Below are 15,887 nucleotides of genomic sequence, written 5' to 3' on the forward strand. Positions count from 1 at the left end.
GTATTTATATAGCGCTGAATCTTGTGCAGAGACAAATCTAAGCGCTTTCGCACCAGTCATTCACACGCATGCATAACTCTAAAACTGGAGAAACTGAAGACAAGGAAGACGCAGGGAAGGGAGGCTATTTTGGGAAGAGGTGTGCTTTGTGGCCAGACTTGAAAGAGCTGAGTGCGGAGCCTTGACGAAGCGAAAGAGGAAGTTCATTCCAATTGCAAGGTCCAGAGACAGAGAAAGAACGGCGGCCAACAGTCGAATGATTGAATCTGGGTATGCATAAACAGAGTGGATCCGAAGCCGATCGTCGAGAGCGAGATGGAGTGTAGAGGTAAAGGCAGCCACAGAGATAGGAAGGGGCAGATTGGTGAATACATTTATAACATAGAGTCTTGGAGATGAAGAAGAGGGGAGGGGGAGGGGAGTCTTGGAGATGAAGAGGAGGGGGGTGTCTTGGAGATGAAGAGGAGGGGGGGGGGAGTCTTGGAGATGAAGAGGGGTGGGGTGGGGTGAGACTTGGAGATGAAGAGGAGTGGGGGGGGAGTCTTGGAGATGAGTGGGGGGGAGTCTTGGAGATGAAGAGGAGTGGGGGGGGGGAGTCTTGGAGATGAGTGGGGGGGGGGTCTTGGAGATGAAGAGGAGTGGGGGGGGGGAGTCTTGGAGATGAGTGGGGGGGAGTCTTGGAGATGAAGAGGAGTGGGGGGGAGTCTTGGAGATGGAGATGAGGGGGGGGAGTCTTGGAGATGGAGATGAGGGGGGGGGGGGGGGAGTCTTGGAGATGAAGAGGAATGGTGGTGGAGTCTTGGAGATGAAGATGAGCGGGGGGAGTCATGGAGATGAGGGGGGGGGGAGTCTTGGAGATGAAGAGGAATGGTGGTGGAGTCTTGGAGATGAAGATGAGGGGGGGGGGGAGTCTTGGAGATGAAGAGGAGTGGGGGAGGGAGTCTTGGAGATGAAGAGGAGTGGGGGGGGTCTTGGAGATGAAGAGGAGTGGGGGAGTCTTGGAGATGAAGAGGAGTGGGGGGGGGGGAGTCTTGGAGATGAAGAGGAGTGGGGGGGGTCTTGGAGATGAAGAGGAGTGGGTGGGTGGGTGGGGGGGGTCTTGGAGATGAAGAGGAGTGGGAGGGTGGGTGGGGGGTCTTGGAGATGAAGAGGAGTGGGGGGGGAGTCTTGGAGATGAAGAGGAGGGCGGGGTGTCTTGGAGATGAAGAGGAGGGGGGGGGTGTCTTGGAGATGAAGAGGAGGGGGGGAGTCTTGGAGATGAAGAGGAGTGGAGGGGGGTGTCTTGGAGATGAAGAGGAGTGGGGGGGTGTCTTGGAGATGAAGAGGAGGGGGGGAGTCTTGGAGATGAAGAGGAGTGGGGGGGGGGGGTCTTGGAGATGAAGAGGAGTGGGGGGGGGGTCTTGGAGATGAAGAGGAGTGGGGGGGGGGTGTCTTGGAGATGAAGAGGAGTGGGGGGGGGGGAGTCTTGGAGATGAAGAGGAGTGGGGGGGGTGTCTTGGAGATGAAGAGGAGTGGGGGGGGGGGTGTCTTGGAGATGAAGAGGAGTGGGGGAGTCTTGGAGATGAAGAGGAGTGGGTGGGTGGGGGGGGGGTCTTGGAGATGAAGATGAGGGGGGGGGGGGTCTTGGAGATGAAGAGGAGTGGGGGGGGAGGGGGGTCTTGGAGATGAAGAGGAGTGGGGGGGGGGGGTCTTGGAGATGAAGAGGAGTGGGGGGGGGAGGTGGTTCTTGGAGATGAAGAGGAGTGGGGGGGGGGGGTCTTGGGGATGAAGAGGAGTGGGGGGGAGGGGGGGTCTTGGAGATGAAGAGGAGTGGGGGGAGGGGGAGGGGGGGTCTCGGGGATGAAGAGGAGTGGGGGGGAGGGGGGGTCTTGGGGATGAAGAGGAGTGGGGGGGAGGGGGGTCTTGGAGATGAAGATGAGTGGGGGGGAGGGGGGGGTCTTGGAGATGAAGAGGAGTGGGGGGGAGGGGGAGGGGGGTCTTGGGGATGAAGAGGAGTGGGGGGGAGGGGGGGTCTTGGGGATGAAGAGGAGTGGGGGGGAGGGGGGTCTTGAGATGAAGAGGAGTGGGAGGAGGGGGGGGAGTCTTGGAGATGAAGAGGAGTGGGGGGGGGGGTTGTCTTGAGATGAAGAGGAGTGGGAGGAGTCTTGGAGATGAAGAGGAGTGGGAGGAGGGGGGGGGTCTTGGAGATGAAGAGGAGTGGGAGGAGGGGGGGGTCTTGGAGATGAAGAGGAGTGGGTGGGTGGGTCTTGGAGATGAAGAGGAGTGGGAGGAGGGGGGGGGGGTCTTGGAGATGAAGAGGAGTGGGAGGAGGGGGGGGTCTTGGAGATGAAGAGGAGTGGGTGGGTGGGTCTTGGAGATGAAGAGGAGTGGGAGGAGGGGGGGGTCTTGGAGATGAAGAGGAGGGGGGGGGGGGGGTCTTGGAGATGAAGAGGAGTGGGTGGGGGGGTCTTGGAGATGAAGAGGAGTGGGAGGAGGGGGGGGGGTCTTGGAGATGAAGAGGAGTGGGTGGGGGGGTCTTGGAGATGAAGAGGAGTGGGGGGGGGTCTTGGAGACGAAGAGGAGGGGGGGGGGGTGGAGTCTTGGGGATGAAGAGGAAAGAAGGAGGGAGGGAGAGGAGGCCCACAGAAAAGAGAGGAATAAAAAAGAGGGGGAGAAAGGGAAGGGGGTAATGAAGTTGGAAAACGACAGAGAAAAGTGAAATGGGGGGGGGGGGGGGGGGGGCTGGTTTTTGTCTTGTGGGTAGATAGAAAACAAGCTTTGTTATTCATCTGGCAGGGGGGGGGGGGGGGGGGGGGGTATCGGCTGGCGTCTTTTCCCATCCGTTGCATTTTGCTGCTGCTTGCAGAACTTTTTTGTTTGTCCTTTCTTTCAGAGTTCCATTTCCCACCCCCACCCCTCTGTCCGCCTGTCCGTATGTTGTTTTATCTCTTTCCGTACAATGTGTTGTATCCTTTCCGGATTTCCTTTCTCCGCACCCTCCCCCACACCTCCGCCCACCCTCCGCCACCACCTCCCTCGCCCTTTCCCCTCCTCAGTCATCTCATTCCCTTTCCTTCCCCCTTCTCCGTCCTACACCCACACAACATAACACTCATTCTGTGTGTTATTTCCTTCTGGAGATTTCATATTCATTTGAATTTCCTTTCAGGCCCATCGTGTGTGTGTGTGTGTGTGTGTGTATGTGTGTTTGAGAGAGAGAGTGTGTGTGTGTGCGCGCGCGCGCGTGCTTGCGTGCGTGTGTGTGTGTGTGTGTGTTTGTGTGTGTGTATTCCTCGGAACTTCATTTCCTTCTCTTCAGATTATCTCTCTCTCTCTCACGTCCACAGACACACACACAGACACACACACACACACACACACACACACAACCACACACAACACGCGCGCGCACACAAACACACACACACACACACATTTCCGTACTTTCTTTTGCCTTTGAAGCGAATTTAAAGCATAAAACGTTTTTTAATCCCGGACGAAAACATAATTGGTAACCCGACCCAGCCATAACAGTGAGGTAAAAGCTGGAGCAAAACAAATAGAACGTCAACGTCAGAGGCAGCTTTGAACGTAATTTAAACTGTGATCGCTACTGATGGTTTCCATCACACATGTGTGAACCTTTTAGTTTTAGTTTTATTTTCCAACATATGGTTTTCATCTCACTTACGTTTTCCATCAGACGTTTTGATAAAAAGGCTAGATTTCTTCTTCTTCTTTCCAGTCTCACTCTTCTTCCACTTCTTTAAATTCTTATTCTTTGAATTCTCCTTCTTTTAACTTCATCATAGTCATCACCGCATTCTTCTCCTTCTCCTCCTCCTCTTTCATCTCTTCCTTCTTTCATTTGATTTATCAATGGTGCCTCGCCCTCTTTCTTCCATTTTTTTGGTCGCCTCACCATTCTTTTATTCTTGGTTGACGTCATCGTCTTTGTGCGCGCGCGCGCGCGAGTGTCACGTGTGTGTGTGTGTGTGTGTGATTCATTTGTTGATAACCGGTTATGTTGTGAGCCAGTTTGTGTGTTCATTTGGTGTGTTGACAGACAGGAAACTCCTGAGAATAACCTTGCAGTTAAAATAAGTCCGTCTTCATAGTTTGGAACTACCTTCGATGAGTAGGCCTGTAGGCCTGATTCTGTATGTAAGAGGTGGTTCTATCGTCAGTTTCTTTTTCTAGATATTCTAAAGCGGTGTGTGTGTGTGTGTGTATATCTTTGTATATATGTGTGTGGGGTTGGGGGTGGGAGATATGGGCGTATGTGTGTGTGTTTGTACAAGTAAGTGTTCATCTCTGTGAGTGTGTGTTTGTGTGTGTGAGTGTGTGTGTGTGTGTGTGTGTGTGTGTGTGTGTGTGTGCCGTGGAAGCTGCGATACGTAGACTAGAAATGAGTGTGTGGAGGAGGGGGGTAGAGGAGCGTAGACTAGAAATGAGTGTGTGGAGGAGGGGGGTAGAGGAGGTGCAAGGTAATGTGTGTGTGTGTGTGTGTGTGTGTGTGTGTTGGAGCTCATGTACGTTTATATGTATTTGACTGTGCTTTCATATCTGTGAAACTGCATGTTTGGTGGATTTCTGTTGTGCATGTGTGGGTGTGTGTGTGAATGTGTGTCTTCATGTTTTACATTTATTCGCTTATTTATCATCATTGTTGTCTTATTTATTTATTTTTTTTTTTTAAATTATTTTATTTATTTATTTATTTCTTTTTCTTTAAATCATTTTATTAGTATTACTATTATTATTACTACTACCTTTTTCTATATTATAATTATTATTCATTTATTTATTTATTTATGTAAGCTTATCTATTATTTATTCCCCTGGTTTTTGTTGTTGTTGTTTTTTTTTTGTTGTTCTCAAGGCCTGACTAAGCGCGTTGGGTTACGCTGCTGGTCAGGCATCTGCTTGGCAGATGTGGTGTAGCGTATATGGTTTGTCCGAACGCAGTGACGCCTCCTTGAGCAACTGAAACGGAATCTAAACCGGTTTTATAGATTGTTTTGGTTTGCTTTGAACATGTGTATGCATTTAGGAAATTTTTACGTTTTCCCTACATGTGTTGTTAACGCAGTTCAGTTATTAGTCGTTTTTCATGTTTACTTTGTTCTGTTCTTATGTCCTTAATCCTCCATAGCGCCAAAAAGGGTGATTTCGTTCCGGAATATTGAGAATGACGTATAATGTGTGACGTTGCAGGATGATGACGAGTTTATCGGGTTCGCCACGCTTCCTGACCAGGTGCACAGAAAGGCTGTTCGCAGAGGATTTGACTTCACCCTCATGGTCGTCGGTGAGTGAGTCCGTGTGCGTGTGTATGTGTGTGTGTGTGTGTGTCTGTGTGTGTTTATGTGTGTGTAGTTCGTGCGTGTGTGTGCGCGCGCGCGAGTGTGTGTGTGTGTGTGTGTGTGTGTGTGTGTGTGTTTTCTTCTGCTCATAGAAAAGAACTGAAACAAACTACCCTAAAAAAAAATGTCCAGAATATTCTGATTTGTTTCCTTGTTGAAGTCCTCAAGTATTGGTAGCAACTTTCGTGTGCATTCTGCAGTACATGCAACAACTTTCATGTCGCTTACAGCAAGTAAAGACGCATTTCAAGGTGCATTCCTGTGTGTGTGTGTGTGTGTGTGTGTGTGTATGTATGCCGCTGCATGTTTTGTGTGCAAACGTCTTAAACCCCTTCATGACAGTGTTTGGTGTAGTTGTTGATTTAAGAAAGTGGTGTGTGTGTGTGTGTGCGCGCGCGCGCGTGATGTATGAATGCGTGTATGAGACAGTATGCGAGTGGGTGTGAAAGAAAGAGTTCCTTGTGTGTGAATGAATGAATGAGAAAGAGAGTGTGTGTCACTGTGTGTATGTGTGTATGCTTGTCGGTGTGAAAGAGTGTCAGTGTGTGGTCTGAGAGAGAGATGGAGAGAGAGTGTGTGTGAAACTCTGTGTGTGTGTGTGTGTGTGTGTGTGCGCGCGCGCCCACCCTTTTGTGTGTATGTGGAGAGAGAGAGAAAATGTGTTTTCGGTGTGGAGGAGGGGTGGGGAGGGGGGGACGAGGGGGCGAGATATATATGCTTCCATATGTTGTGTATGTGTGTGTGTGTGTTCGCGTGTGTGCATGTGTGAGTGAGTGAGTGTGTGTGTGTGTATGTGTGTTTATGTGGTCGAGCGTGCGTGTGTAGTGTCAGTGTGTGTGTGTGTGTGTGTGTGTGTGTGTGGTCGCGCGTACTTGTGTAGTGTGAGTAGTGAGTGAGTGAGTATGCGTGTGTGTTTGTGTGTGTGTGTGTGTGTGTGTGTGGTCGCGCGTGCATGTGTAGTGTGTGTATGTGTGTGTGTGTGTGAGAGTCATACGACCACCAGCAGGGTATAGGTACAGCAACAAAAGGGGGGTCTGTTTAACAGAAGAAATTGCTTCCAGATCCCATCTGCTTGTGTGTACCAGATTCAGGTGCCCTTTGTCCATCTGTCTCTCTTTTTTCCCTTGTCTTTCTGCCTTTGTCTCTGTTTGTCTGTGTGTGTCTCTATCTCCGTGTCTCTGTAATGTCTGCCTATCTGTCTGTTTCTATCTGTCGTTGTTGTTCTTCCAGCTCAGGGTTTGGTTTTCATATATATATATATATATATATATATATATATATATATATATATATATATATATGTGTGTGTGTGTGTGTGTGTACAACACGCGCAACCGTGAGTACTAACGGTGGCCTTCCCTTAAAACAGTTCTAAGTTCTGTGTTCTCTCCCCTCTTGCCTCTCTCACAGTATCTCATTCTCTCTCTCTCTCTCTCTCTCTCTCTCTCTCTCTCTCTCTCTCTCTCTCTCTTCCTCTCTCTCTCTCTTCCTTTCTCTCTCTCTCCCCTCCCCCCTTTCTCTCCTTTGTCTTCCTCACTGTATTGGTTTCTTCCCTCCTCTACACTCTCATACTCGCCCCCTTCCCCCCCTCCCCGACCATCTCCTTTCCTCCCCTTTGGCTTTTTCTGTTCATCCTTCGTCCCTCCCTCCCTCCCTCCATCCCCCGACCCCCATCATCCCACCACCTCTCCTCCCATCCGATATACCCCCCCACCCACCCACATCCCCGTTTCTTCTGACTGCAACATGTCCTCCACCCCTATTGCCCCCCACCCCCACCCCCACCCACCGCGACATCTCTCCCCGTCCCTCCTCCCCCTCCACCCCCCCCCCCCCCCCCGCCCCTCATCTCCAAACCTCACCCCTTTACTTGAGCGCATACTGTGTGGCACGCCCTAGAAAATGATATGAAAACAAACAAACAAACAAACACACAAACAAAAGCCAACGTATTGTATTGCTCTGCAGTTTTGTGTCGTCAGTTCCTGTGTTTTATTTTCTTCATGTCTTCCTGCTTGCGCCTTTTCACCCTGTTAGTGGCTTCCTTTTTCTTCTTCTTCTTTTTTTACACATTTTTTATTTTATTTTTTTTTTTTATTATTTTTTTTTTTTTACATGTTTACGTTATATTTATGGTGGTATGGTTCTCGATGTTGCTGTTGTTGCTGTCTGAATGATGGTGCCAGAGAGAGGGGTGTTGTCTGATCTTCTGAGGGAGTGGCTACGTTGCATTACTGTGTATTTGTTTGTTTCAGTGAATGTACCCTCTGTGTGTGTGTGTGTGTGTGTGCGTGTGTGTGTGTTTGAGGGCGGCGGGGAGTATGTGTGTGTGTGTGTGTGTGTGTATGTGTGCATGCGCTCTCGCATGCGCGTGTATGTCAGTGTGTGAATGTGTGCGCACTTCTTCTTCTTCATCCTTTCCCTCTAATTTCTGCTTCAACTTCCTCTCTTGCTTCTTCCTTCTCTTCCTTCTTCTCCATCTGACTGTTACGATTGTTTTTGTTTTTTGTTGTTGTTTGTTTGTTTTTTATATATATTTTCCTTTTTCTCTTTTATCTCCTTCTTCTTCCCACTCCTCATTCTACTCCCCCCCCCCCCCCCCCACCCCCCCACTTTTTCTCATCTTTCCTTTTCTCTCCTTCTCTCACTCTTCCTCTCGACTTTCCCCCCGGCTTCTTCCTACAAAGTCTTTCCCATTCCTAGCAGCTCTCTCTCCCACCCCACCCCCCACCCCCAGCCCTCCACTCCCTGTTCCCCCACTTCCATAGCCCCCCTTGCCCGCCCCCCCTTCCCCCGTCCCCCTCCCACAAACCATATTACATTTTGCTTTCCTTTTGACGCTTTCTTCTCTGCTGTCATGTCCCGTCAGTGCAAAATGCCTCCAGGAAACAACACATCACACAGTTTCCACAGATTCTCAGAACAGACAAGCAACAAAGAAGAAAAAAGAAGAGAAAAAAAAGAGAAAAAAAAAGAGAAAGAAAGACAGAATAAAAAAGGTGGCTCACAAATAGACAACAACAACAACAATAAGGATTGTGCAAAACTCGTCTGAAAAAAAAAGAAAAAAAAAAACAAAAAAACCCCACAGGAGTCTGTACAGAAACTCCGCGCAAACTGTGTTATGTAAGCCGGAGAGGGAAGGAGATGTGTGTGTGTGCGTGTATGTGTTCCTTTATACAGATGTGAATAAAGTGAGTCTATCTAATGGCAAGGTGTGTGTGTGTGTGTGCGTATGTGTGTGTGCGTGTATGTGTTCCTTTATACAGATGTGAATAAAGTGAGTCTATCTAATGGCAAGGTGTGTGTGTGCGTATGTGTGTGTGCGTGTATGTGTTCCTTTATACAGATGTGAATAAAGTGAGTCTATCTAATAGTACGGTGTGTGTGTGTGCGTGCGTGTGTGTGTGTGCGTATGTGTGTGTGCGTGTATGTGTTCCTTTATACAGATGTGAATAAAGTGAGTCTATCTAATGACACGGTGTGTGTATGTGTGTGTGTGCGTGCGTGTGTGTGTGTGTGTGTGTGCGTGTATGTGTTCCTTTGTACAGATATGAATAAAGTGAGTCTATCTAATGGCACGGTGTGTGTGTGTGTGCGTGCGTGCGTGTGTGTGTGCGTATGTGTGTGTGCGTGTATGTGTTCCTTTATACAGATGTGAATAAAGTGAGTCTATCTAATGGCATGGTGTGTGTGTGTGCGTGCGCGTGCGTGTGTGTGTGTGTGTGTGTGTGTGTGTGTGCGTGTGTATGTGTGCGTATGTGTGTGTGAACAAATATGAGTATTTGTAATGGCACGATGTGTGTGTATGTGTGTGTGTCTGTCTGTCTATCTCTTTGTGTGTATATGTCTATGTGTGTGTGTCTCTGTTTGAGGAGTTGAAATGGAGGCATTATATCTGCCCCCACATAGACCCTTGGCATACACATCACTCACACATATATTTCCACAACAACGAGAAGATCGAAGTAGGTGATGTGTACAGAAAAGTAGGTGAAGGGAGGGGTGGGGAGGAGGAGGAGGAGGAGAGAAACTGCAGCTTTTGCATAAGTATGAGAGACACAGATTCGCCCAGAATTGGAACGCGAAATGTGTATACCAGTGTGTGTGTGTGTGTGTGTGTGTGTGTGTGTGTGTGTGTGTGTGTGAAAGAGATTTAGAAACAAGGACAGAGCTGGACTACAGGTGTCTGGAGTGTCTGTGGTTGCACGTGCATGGATATCTGGAAGTCTCTCCCGGTGTGTATTTGATATAGCGAACGTGCGACCAACACCTGTCGCTGTGCCGCTCCCGCCCGTCCTTCAGTGATCGCATCCTGTGCACCATCCATCCATCCACCTTTATGTCCATCCATCCATCCGTCTACCCACCCATCCACCCATCTATCCACCCGTCAATCCACCCATCTTCCCATCCAGCCGCCCACCCATCATCCATCTACCTACATATCCATCCATTCATCCACACTCACCCATCGATCATCTATCCACCCACCCATCCATCCACCCATTTCACTCATCCACCCACCTTTCCATCCATCCATCCACCCACTTCACTCATCCACCCACCTTTCCATCCACCCACCTTTCCATCCACCCACCTTTCCATCCAAACCCATCCATCCACCCATTTCACTCATCCACCCACCTTTCCATCCACCCACCTTTCCGTCCACCCACCTTTCCATCCATCCACCCATTTCACTCATCCACCCACCTTTCCATCCACCCACCTTTCCATCCATCCACCCATTTCACTCATCCACCCACCTTTCCGTCCACCCACCTTTCCATCCATCCACCCATTTCACTCATCCACCCACCTTTCCATCCATCCACCCATTTCACTCATCCACCCACCTTTCCATCCACCCACCTTTCCATCCAAACCCATCCATCCACCCATTTCACTCATCCACCCACCTTTCCATCCATCCACCCACCCACCCATCCAACAACCCATTAATTTTCACTCATCCATCCACCTTTTCCACCCAACCATCCATCCATCCGTCCATCCATCTATGCAGCAGCAGCAGCTGCCTAATGAGCAGCAGTGGTTCCAGCAGAGAGAGAGAGAAGGAGGTGGTGGGGAGGGGTCTCTTCAGCACTCATTTAGTTTTGCTCTGTGTGTGTGGGGTGGGGGGGGAGGAGGTAGGGAGCGAATAGAAATTTAATTTGAAATAGCTGAGAAAATGATGTGTGGGAGAACTGAAGATGAAAAGGCGGGGGGATGGAGAGGGAGAGAGAAGGGAGAGAGAGAGACAGAATGGTGTGAGGGGGGGAGACAGGGGGGTTGTTGTGTGGTGGGGGGGGGGGCTTGCGAGTTTGGGGATCGGGGAGTAAAGGTAGGTACTCGCACATGCATGCAATTGCGGGCATACACACAAACCCGTACACACATGCGCGTGCGCGCACACACACTCGCAGAGGTACACACACACACACACACACACACACACACACACACACACACACACACACACACACACACACACTGACACAAACTGAAGAGAGAGGAAAGAAAGGGGAGAGAAGTGATGACAGAAAAGCATGTGCAGGGTTGGGAAGGGGGTGGATTTTCATCTAAAAGCACAATTATGGATAGACTTTAAAGAAAAGCACGAACGAGCACACACACATGCGCGTGCGTGCACAAACACACACACACACACACACACGTGCACGCACGCGCGCATAACACACACCACAACACAACACACACACACACTCTCTCTCTCACTCTTTCTTCTCTCTCTCATTCTTCCTTTCTTCTCTCTCACTCTCTCTCTCTCTCATTCTTTCTTTCTTTCTTTTTTCTCTCTCACTGTCTCTTCTCTCTCTCTCATCCTTTCTTTCGTCTCTTTCTTTCTTTCTCACTCTCTCTTTCTTCTCTCTCCCATTCTTTCTTACTTTCTTCTCTCTCTCTCTCTCTTTCTGTTCTCTCTCTTTCTTACTTTCTTCTCTCTCTCTGGCTCTCTCTCTCTCTCTCTCTCTCCCCCCCCCCCCCCCCCTATCCTCACAGCATCACCTACGGATAACAAGGAGAAGACTGGTAAGGAAGGGCCTGACAAAGTCCCGTTATTAGTGTTATATTAATAATGAATGGCGGGGCTGAGACACACAAGAGCTTGTTTGTCTTGTTCCACGAGCACTGAAGGCGCATCTTGCTAGACAAGCTGGCCGTTTGTCGGTCTATTTCGGTGAGTGGAGGGAGGGGGGCGGGCATGGGGGCGGGGGGGGGGGGGGGGGGGGGGGAGCTCTAAGACAACGCCTTCGGGTTAATGTACAAACATCATTCTCTCACCTCCATACAAACAAGAGCTCACTGTCTCTGTCGTCTCTCTCTCTCACAGAGAGAGAGAGAGAGAGAGAGGGGGGGGGGGGAGCTCTAAGACAACGCCTTCGGGTTAATGCACAAACACACTCTCACCTACATACAAGCAAGTGCTCTCTGTCTCTGTTTTTGTCTCTCCGAGTCAGTCTGGCTGTCTGTCTGTCTGTCTGTCTGTCTGTCTGTCTCCGTCCCCCATTCTGGTCTGTGGTGTGGTGTTTGCTGTCTGTGTCTGATTCTCAGTTCATTTTGTTCTTTTTTTTTCCCCCTGTGTATTTTACTACCACCATGCTTGTGCCTGTGTGTGTGTGTGTGTGTGTGTGTGTGTGTGTGTGTGTTAATTTTGTTCCCTCTCTTATGTATTTCTGCTAACACCATGCTTTGATTCTTATTTAGTATCGTGTAGTGTAGACCCTATTCAGGGCGGGGACTGGATATATATATATATATATATATATATATATATATATATATAAAGCACACAAGTGCTTATCAGTTAGCCTATCCTCGAAATAAAGTTCTTTGTCTTGTGTTGTCTCTCTCTGACTCTGTCTGTCTCTCTCAAACGGTCTGAGTTCTGAGCCGGTCCTCTGTTCATGTTTGTGTGTTGGGGGAGTGGAGTTGTGTGTGTGTGTCTGTGTCTCTGTGTGTGCGTGCGTGTGGTGTGTGTGTGTTTGTGTATGTGTGTGTGTGTGTGTGTGTTCGCCGGTCGGTGTGTGTTCGTGTCTGTGTGTGTGTTGTAGAATGGTCGGCTGTAATTCTTGAAACAAGGATTTTGGATTTTTTTTTTTCACCATGATTTGGTTGGTTGGTTGTTTCAGGTGAGTCTGGCCTGGGAAAGTCCACCCTGATCAACAGCCTGTTTCTGACAGAGCTCTACAAGGACCGAGAGATCCCTAGCGTCTTGGGTAATTATAGTAATGAAAATGGTGGTAATAATAATGATAGTATTGATAATGTTAATGATAATAATCATTATTATAATGATAGTATTGTACATTTGTACAGTGCCCTGACAAAGCGCGTTGGGTTACGCTGCTGGTCAGGCGTCTGCTCGGCAGATGTGGTGTAGCGTATATGGATTTGTCCGAACGCACTGACGCTTCCTTGAGTAAGTGAACTGTATAGTGCGCTTCCTCTCCAAGAGATCTGGGCGCTTGACATTAAAAAAAAAATGGAGAAACATACACGCACACTCGCGCACGCAGGCACGCACACACACACATATAACACACACACACACACACACACACACAATGTTACAAACTCGTGCACGCATTTACGCACACACGCACGCACGCACACACACACACACACACACACACACACACACACACATGAAGGCACAGACACTCGCGTCTCCTCACATTACTTGCATTGTTGAACATGTGCCAGTCTTCTCTCTGCAGTATAAAATAACTGATTAGGATTGTGTTTCCGTATGAAAAGTTCACATCCCCGGTCGCCCCCCCGTATCCCCCCTTCCCCCTGCCCCCACCCCCCTCCAAACGTTGAGCATATCTCTCTCCTGTCTCTCACCTCTATCGCTGTCTCTCTTCAGGTGAGAGAGAGAGAAAAAAAGAGAGTCCTTCTTCTTTCCAACTTGTCACACACACAGTCACACACACACACACACACACATTAAAGACGTTACAGGTGAACTTCCACCCCTTGGGGACTTGACCTTTTTGTCTTCCACCACGTCTCACTTGGATGTGAGTGAGTGTGAGACCCGGTGTAACAGCCTAAAAGCTAACCCCCTATAGATTTTTTTTCATCCGGCTCATTCTGGGGGTCTACACGCCACCCCCCTCCTCCCCCCTCGCCTCCCTCACACACCCCTCCCCCTCCTACCCCCTCCTCGCCTCTCAGTTGGGAATCCACCTCTTCCCCCCTCACCCCCCATTCCCCCCCACCGTTTTTTTCTTCTTCGGGATTTACTCGAACTATAAAAATGTTTGTCACACTGGTTTACAAGCCCTTGACCAACAGCCACGAACAAGTTGACCTTAAGGGCAGATCACCAATAGGGCGTTAAACTCACCACTACAGGTTGGTTTACAAAGCAAGGATTCCGTCCGTCTGTCTGTCTGTCCGTCCATCCGTGCCCAAGACAATCGTCCGCGAGTATTGGAGTTTAACGACCTATTGGCGTCTACACCCTTAAGGTCAAGTTTGTTCGGTTGGAGTTGTTTACAATCGTCCGTTCTGGGTTTGCCTTTTAATGATCCCCACCACCACCACCACCATCCCCCACCAGCCCTCTCCAGCCCCCTTTCACGCACCTGTCCCCAAAACTGACGAGAAATTGAATAAGATTTATATAATACAGAGGGGGCGAGCAGGTGTGGGGTGGAGTGGGGTGGGGGGGGGGACGATTCTAGTTAGCGTCTCCCCTGCCCCTTCCCTCCTCCCCGCCCAGTATGGAAGATGGACAGGCCTCAGCTTCCAAGTGAAAGGGGACAGGGGGCTTTCTGGACAAGGCTGGAGTTACCGCCCCACCCCCACCCCCACCCCCCGGGTCACTCGAAGGCTGATTGAAATGCACCCCCTGCCCCCCTTCTCCCTTCACTGGGGGCTGGGTTAGGTGGGCAAGTGGGGGGGGGGGGGGGGGGGGGGGAATAGGGGGAGTAAAACCCAACTTTTGAGGGATGGGGGAGGAGAGGGGGCAGTTCTGCCTGGGCCATGTTTACTTCCCCTGGGGAGGTGGGGGGGGGGGGAGGAGATGTTTCCGGGCTAGCCGAGAGAGACACCCCGAAATAATCTGGACTTGCAAATTTGACCCCGACGTAAAAACTAGGGGGGGGGGGGGGTAATATAATAGGGTGCTACACCGGTGCGGACCGAGAAAGAGAGTATCAGCAAGCCTGGCTGTGGTATTATTATTACGTTCGCCACGCTGGCTTGCAAGGCTAAAAACAGGCTTTCCGGCGGTGTGTCCGTCCATCCGACTGTCCGCCCTGCCCATGACAACTGTATACAGTCTTGTCAGTTAATTAGCCGTGTCCGTCTTTGCCAGGGGTCAGGGAACATGAACTGAGTGGAGTGTGTAAAAAAAAAATATATAAAGAGAGAGAGAGAGAGAGAGACAGGTAGGGAGGGAGGGGTTGCGGAATTTTGCAGGCAACAAGGCCTTTTCCGGGTATGTGAAAGTGGGCTGTTTTTTTGTGCACACACACACACACACAAAACTAGGGCCCGGTAAGAGTCGGTGAATGCACACATACGGAAAAAAAGAAAGAAAAAAAAAGTAGGAGTCGAGTCCTACTGCCTTTTGCTCTTGTGGTCTTCTGTGTGGAGAGAAAAAAAAAAAAAAGATACCAGAGAAAAGTCGCGCTGGTCTCTGCCCGTATGTCTTTCTCTCTCGCCGGCTGCCCCTCATAATTATGCAGATAACTCGATCAGGCATACATGTACACACGAGTTCACACGAACACACGCCAGCAGACGTACATACGCTTGCATAAACGTAAACATGCACTTGGGCATATATGCACAATATAAGCCATGCATGCCACAACAAGACTTCGTGCTCACACTCATACGCACGAACATGCGCGTGCACGCACGCCTACACACACACACACACACACACACACATACATACAGAGAGACAGACAGACAGAGATGCGCAGCCGGTTCATGCAATATTCCACGTCTTAGTAAAATTACTTGAAATGAATTTTCTTCTCTGCGTAATATCAATCACACAGGGTGCTTTTTCCAACACTGAAGAAAATCAAACGATCGTTGAGCACATAATTATCGTTTTGGTGGGGTGGGAGGGGTGGGGGGTTGTTGTTGTTTTAAGTCGTATTGCAATGATCTGTTCCAAATCTTTCCTCAGGGGAATCAGTCGAAAACCAAAGATTTCATAAGTTTACGTCATTTATTTCAGTGAGATATCTTGCGTCATTCATAGCTTTAAAATTGTGGATGTGTCAATTTGAACTTTGTGATCTTTCCGTTGTTTGTGTTGCCGTTAACAGCAGTTGGGGGGATAACGGCACCACAGTTGTCCCTGTCCCTCAAATTGACATTTGTTTTACTTTCGGCATTAGTGATCTGAAGGTGGTGGTTAGCAAGTATAACAAGAATATTAATTTCTTGCAACAACAACTAGAGATATAACAACAGAATATTTTTACACGCGAAAACAAAGCATCTAAAATAGCAGAAAGGACATTACTCTTACACTTATTTTAATCT

The 15,887-nt window shown here is 49.2% G+C and overlaps 1 protein-coding gene across 6 annotated transcripts in view; it reads left to right on the forward strand.

Annotated features, from left to right (window-relative positions):
- The window catches only part of LOC143288484 (septin-5-like), a 161,623-nt gene that overhangs the window by 120,470 nt on the left and 25,266 nt on the right, over positions 1-15,887 (forward strand). For all 6 annotated transcript variants that reach the window (XM_076597032.1, XM_076597033.1, XM_076597036.1 and 3 more), the window contains 2 exons: positions 5,197-5,290; positions 12,500-12,586. In XM_076597032.1, the coding sequence (XP_076453147.1) occupies positions 5,197-5,290; positions 12,500-12,586 (181 nt within the window). The remainder of the gene's footprint in view (positions 1-5,196; positions 5,291-12,499; positions 12,587-15,887) is intronic.

Source organism: Babylonia areolata, chromosome 12 (assembly GCF_041734735.1).
Source record: "Babylonia areolata isolate BAREFJ2019XMU chromosome 12, ASM4173473v1, whole genome shotgun sequence".
NCBI classification, from domain to species: Eukaryota; Metazoa; Mollusca; class Gastropoda; order Neogastropoda; family Buccinidae; genus Babylonia; species Babylonia areolata.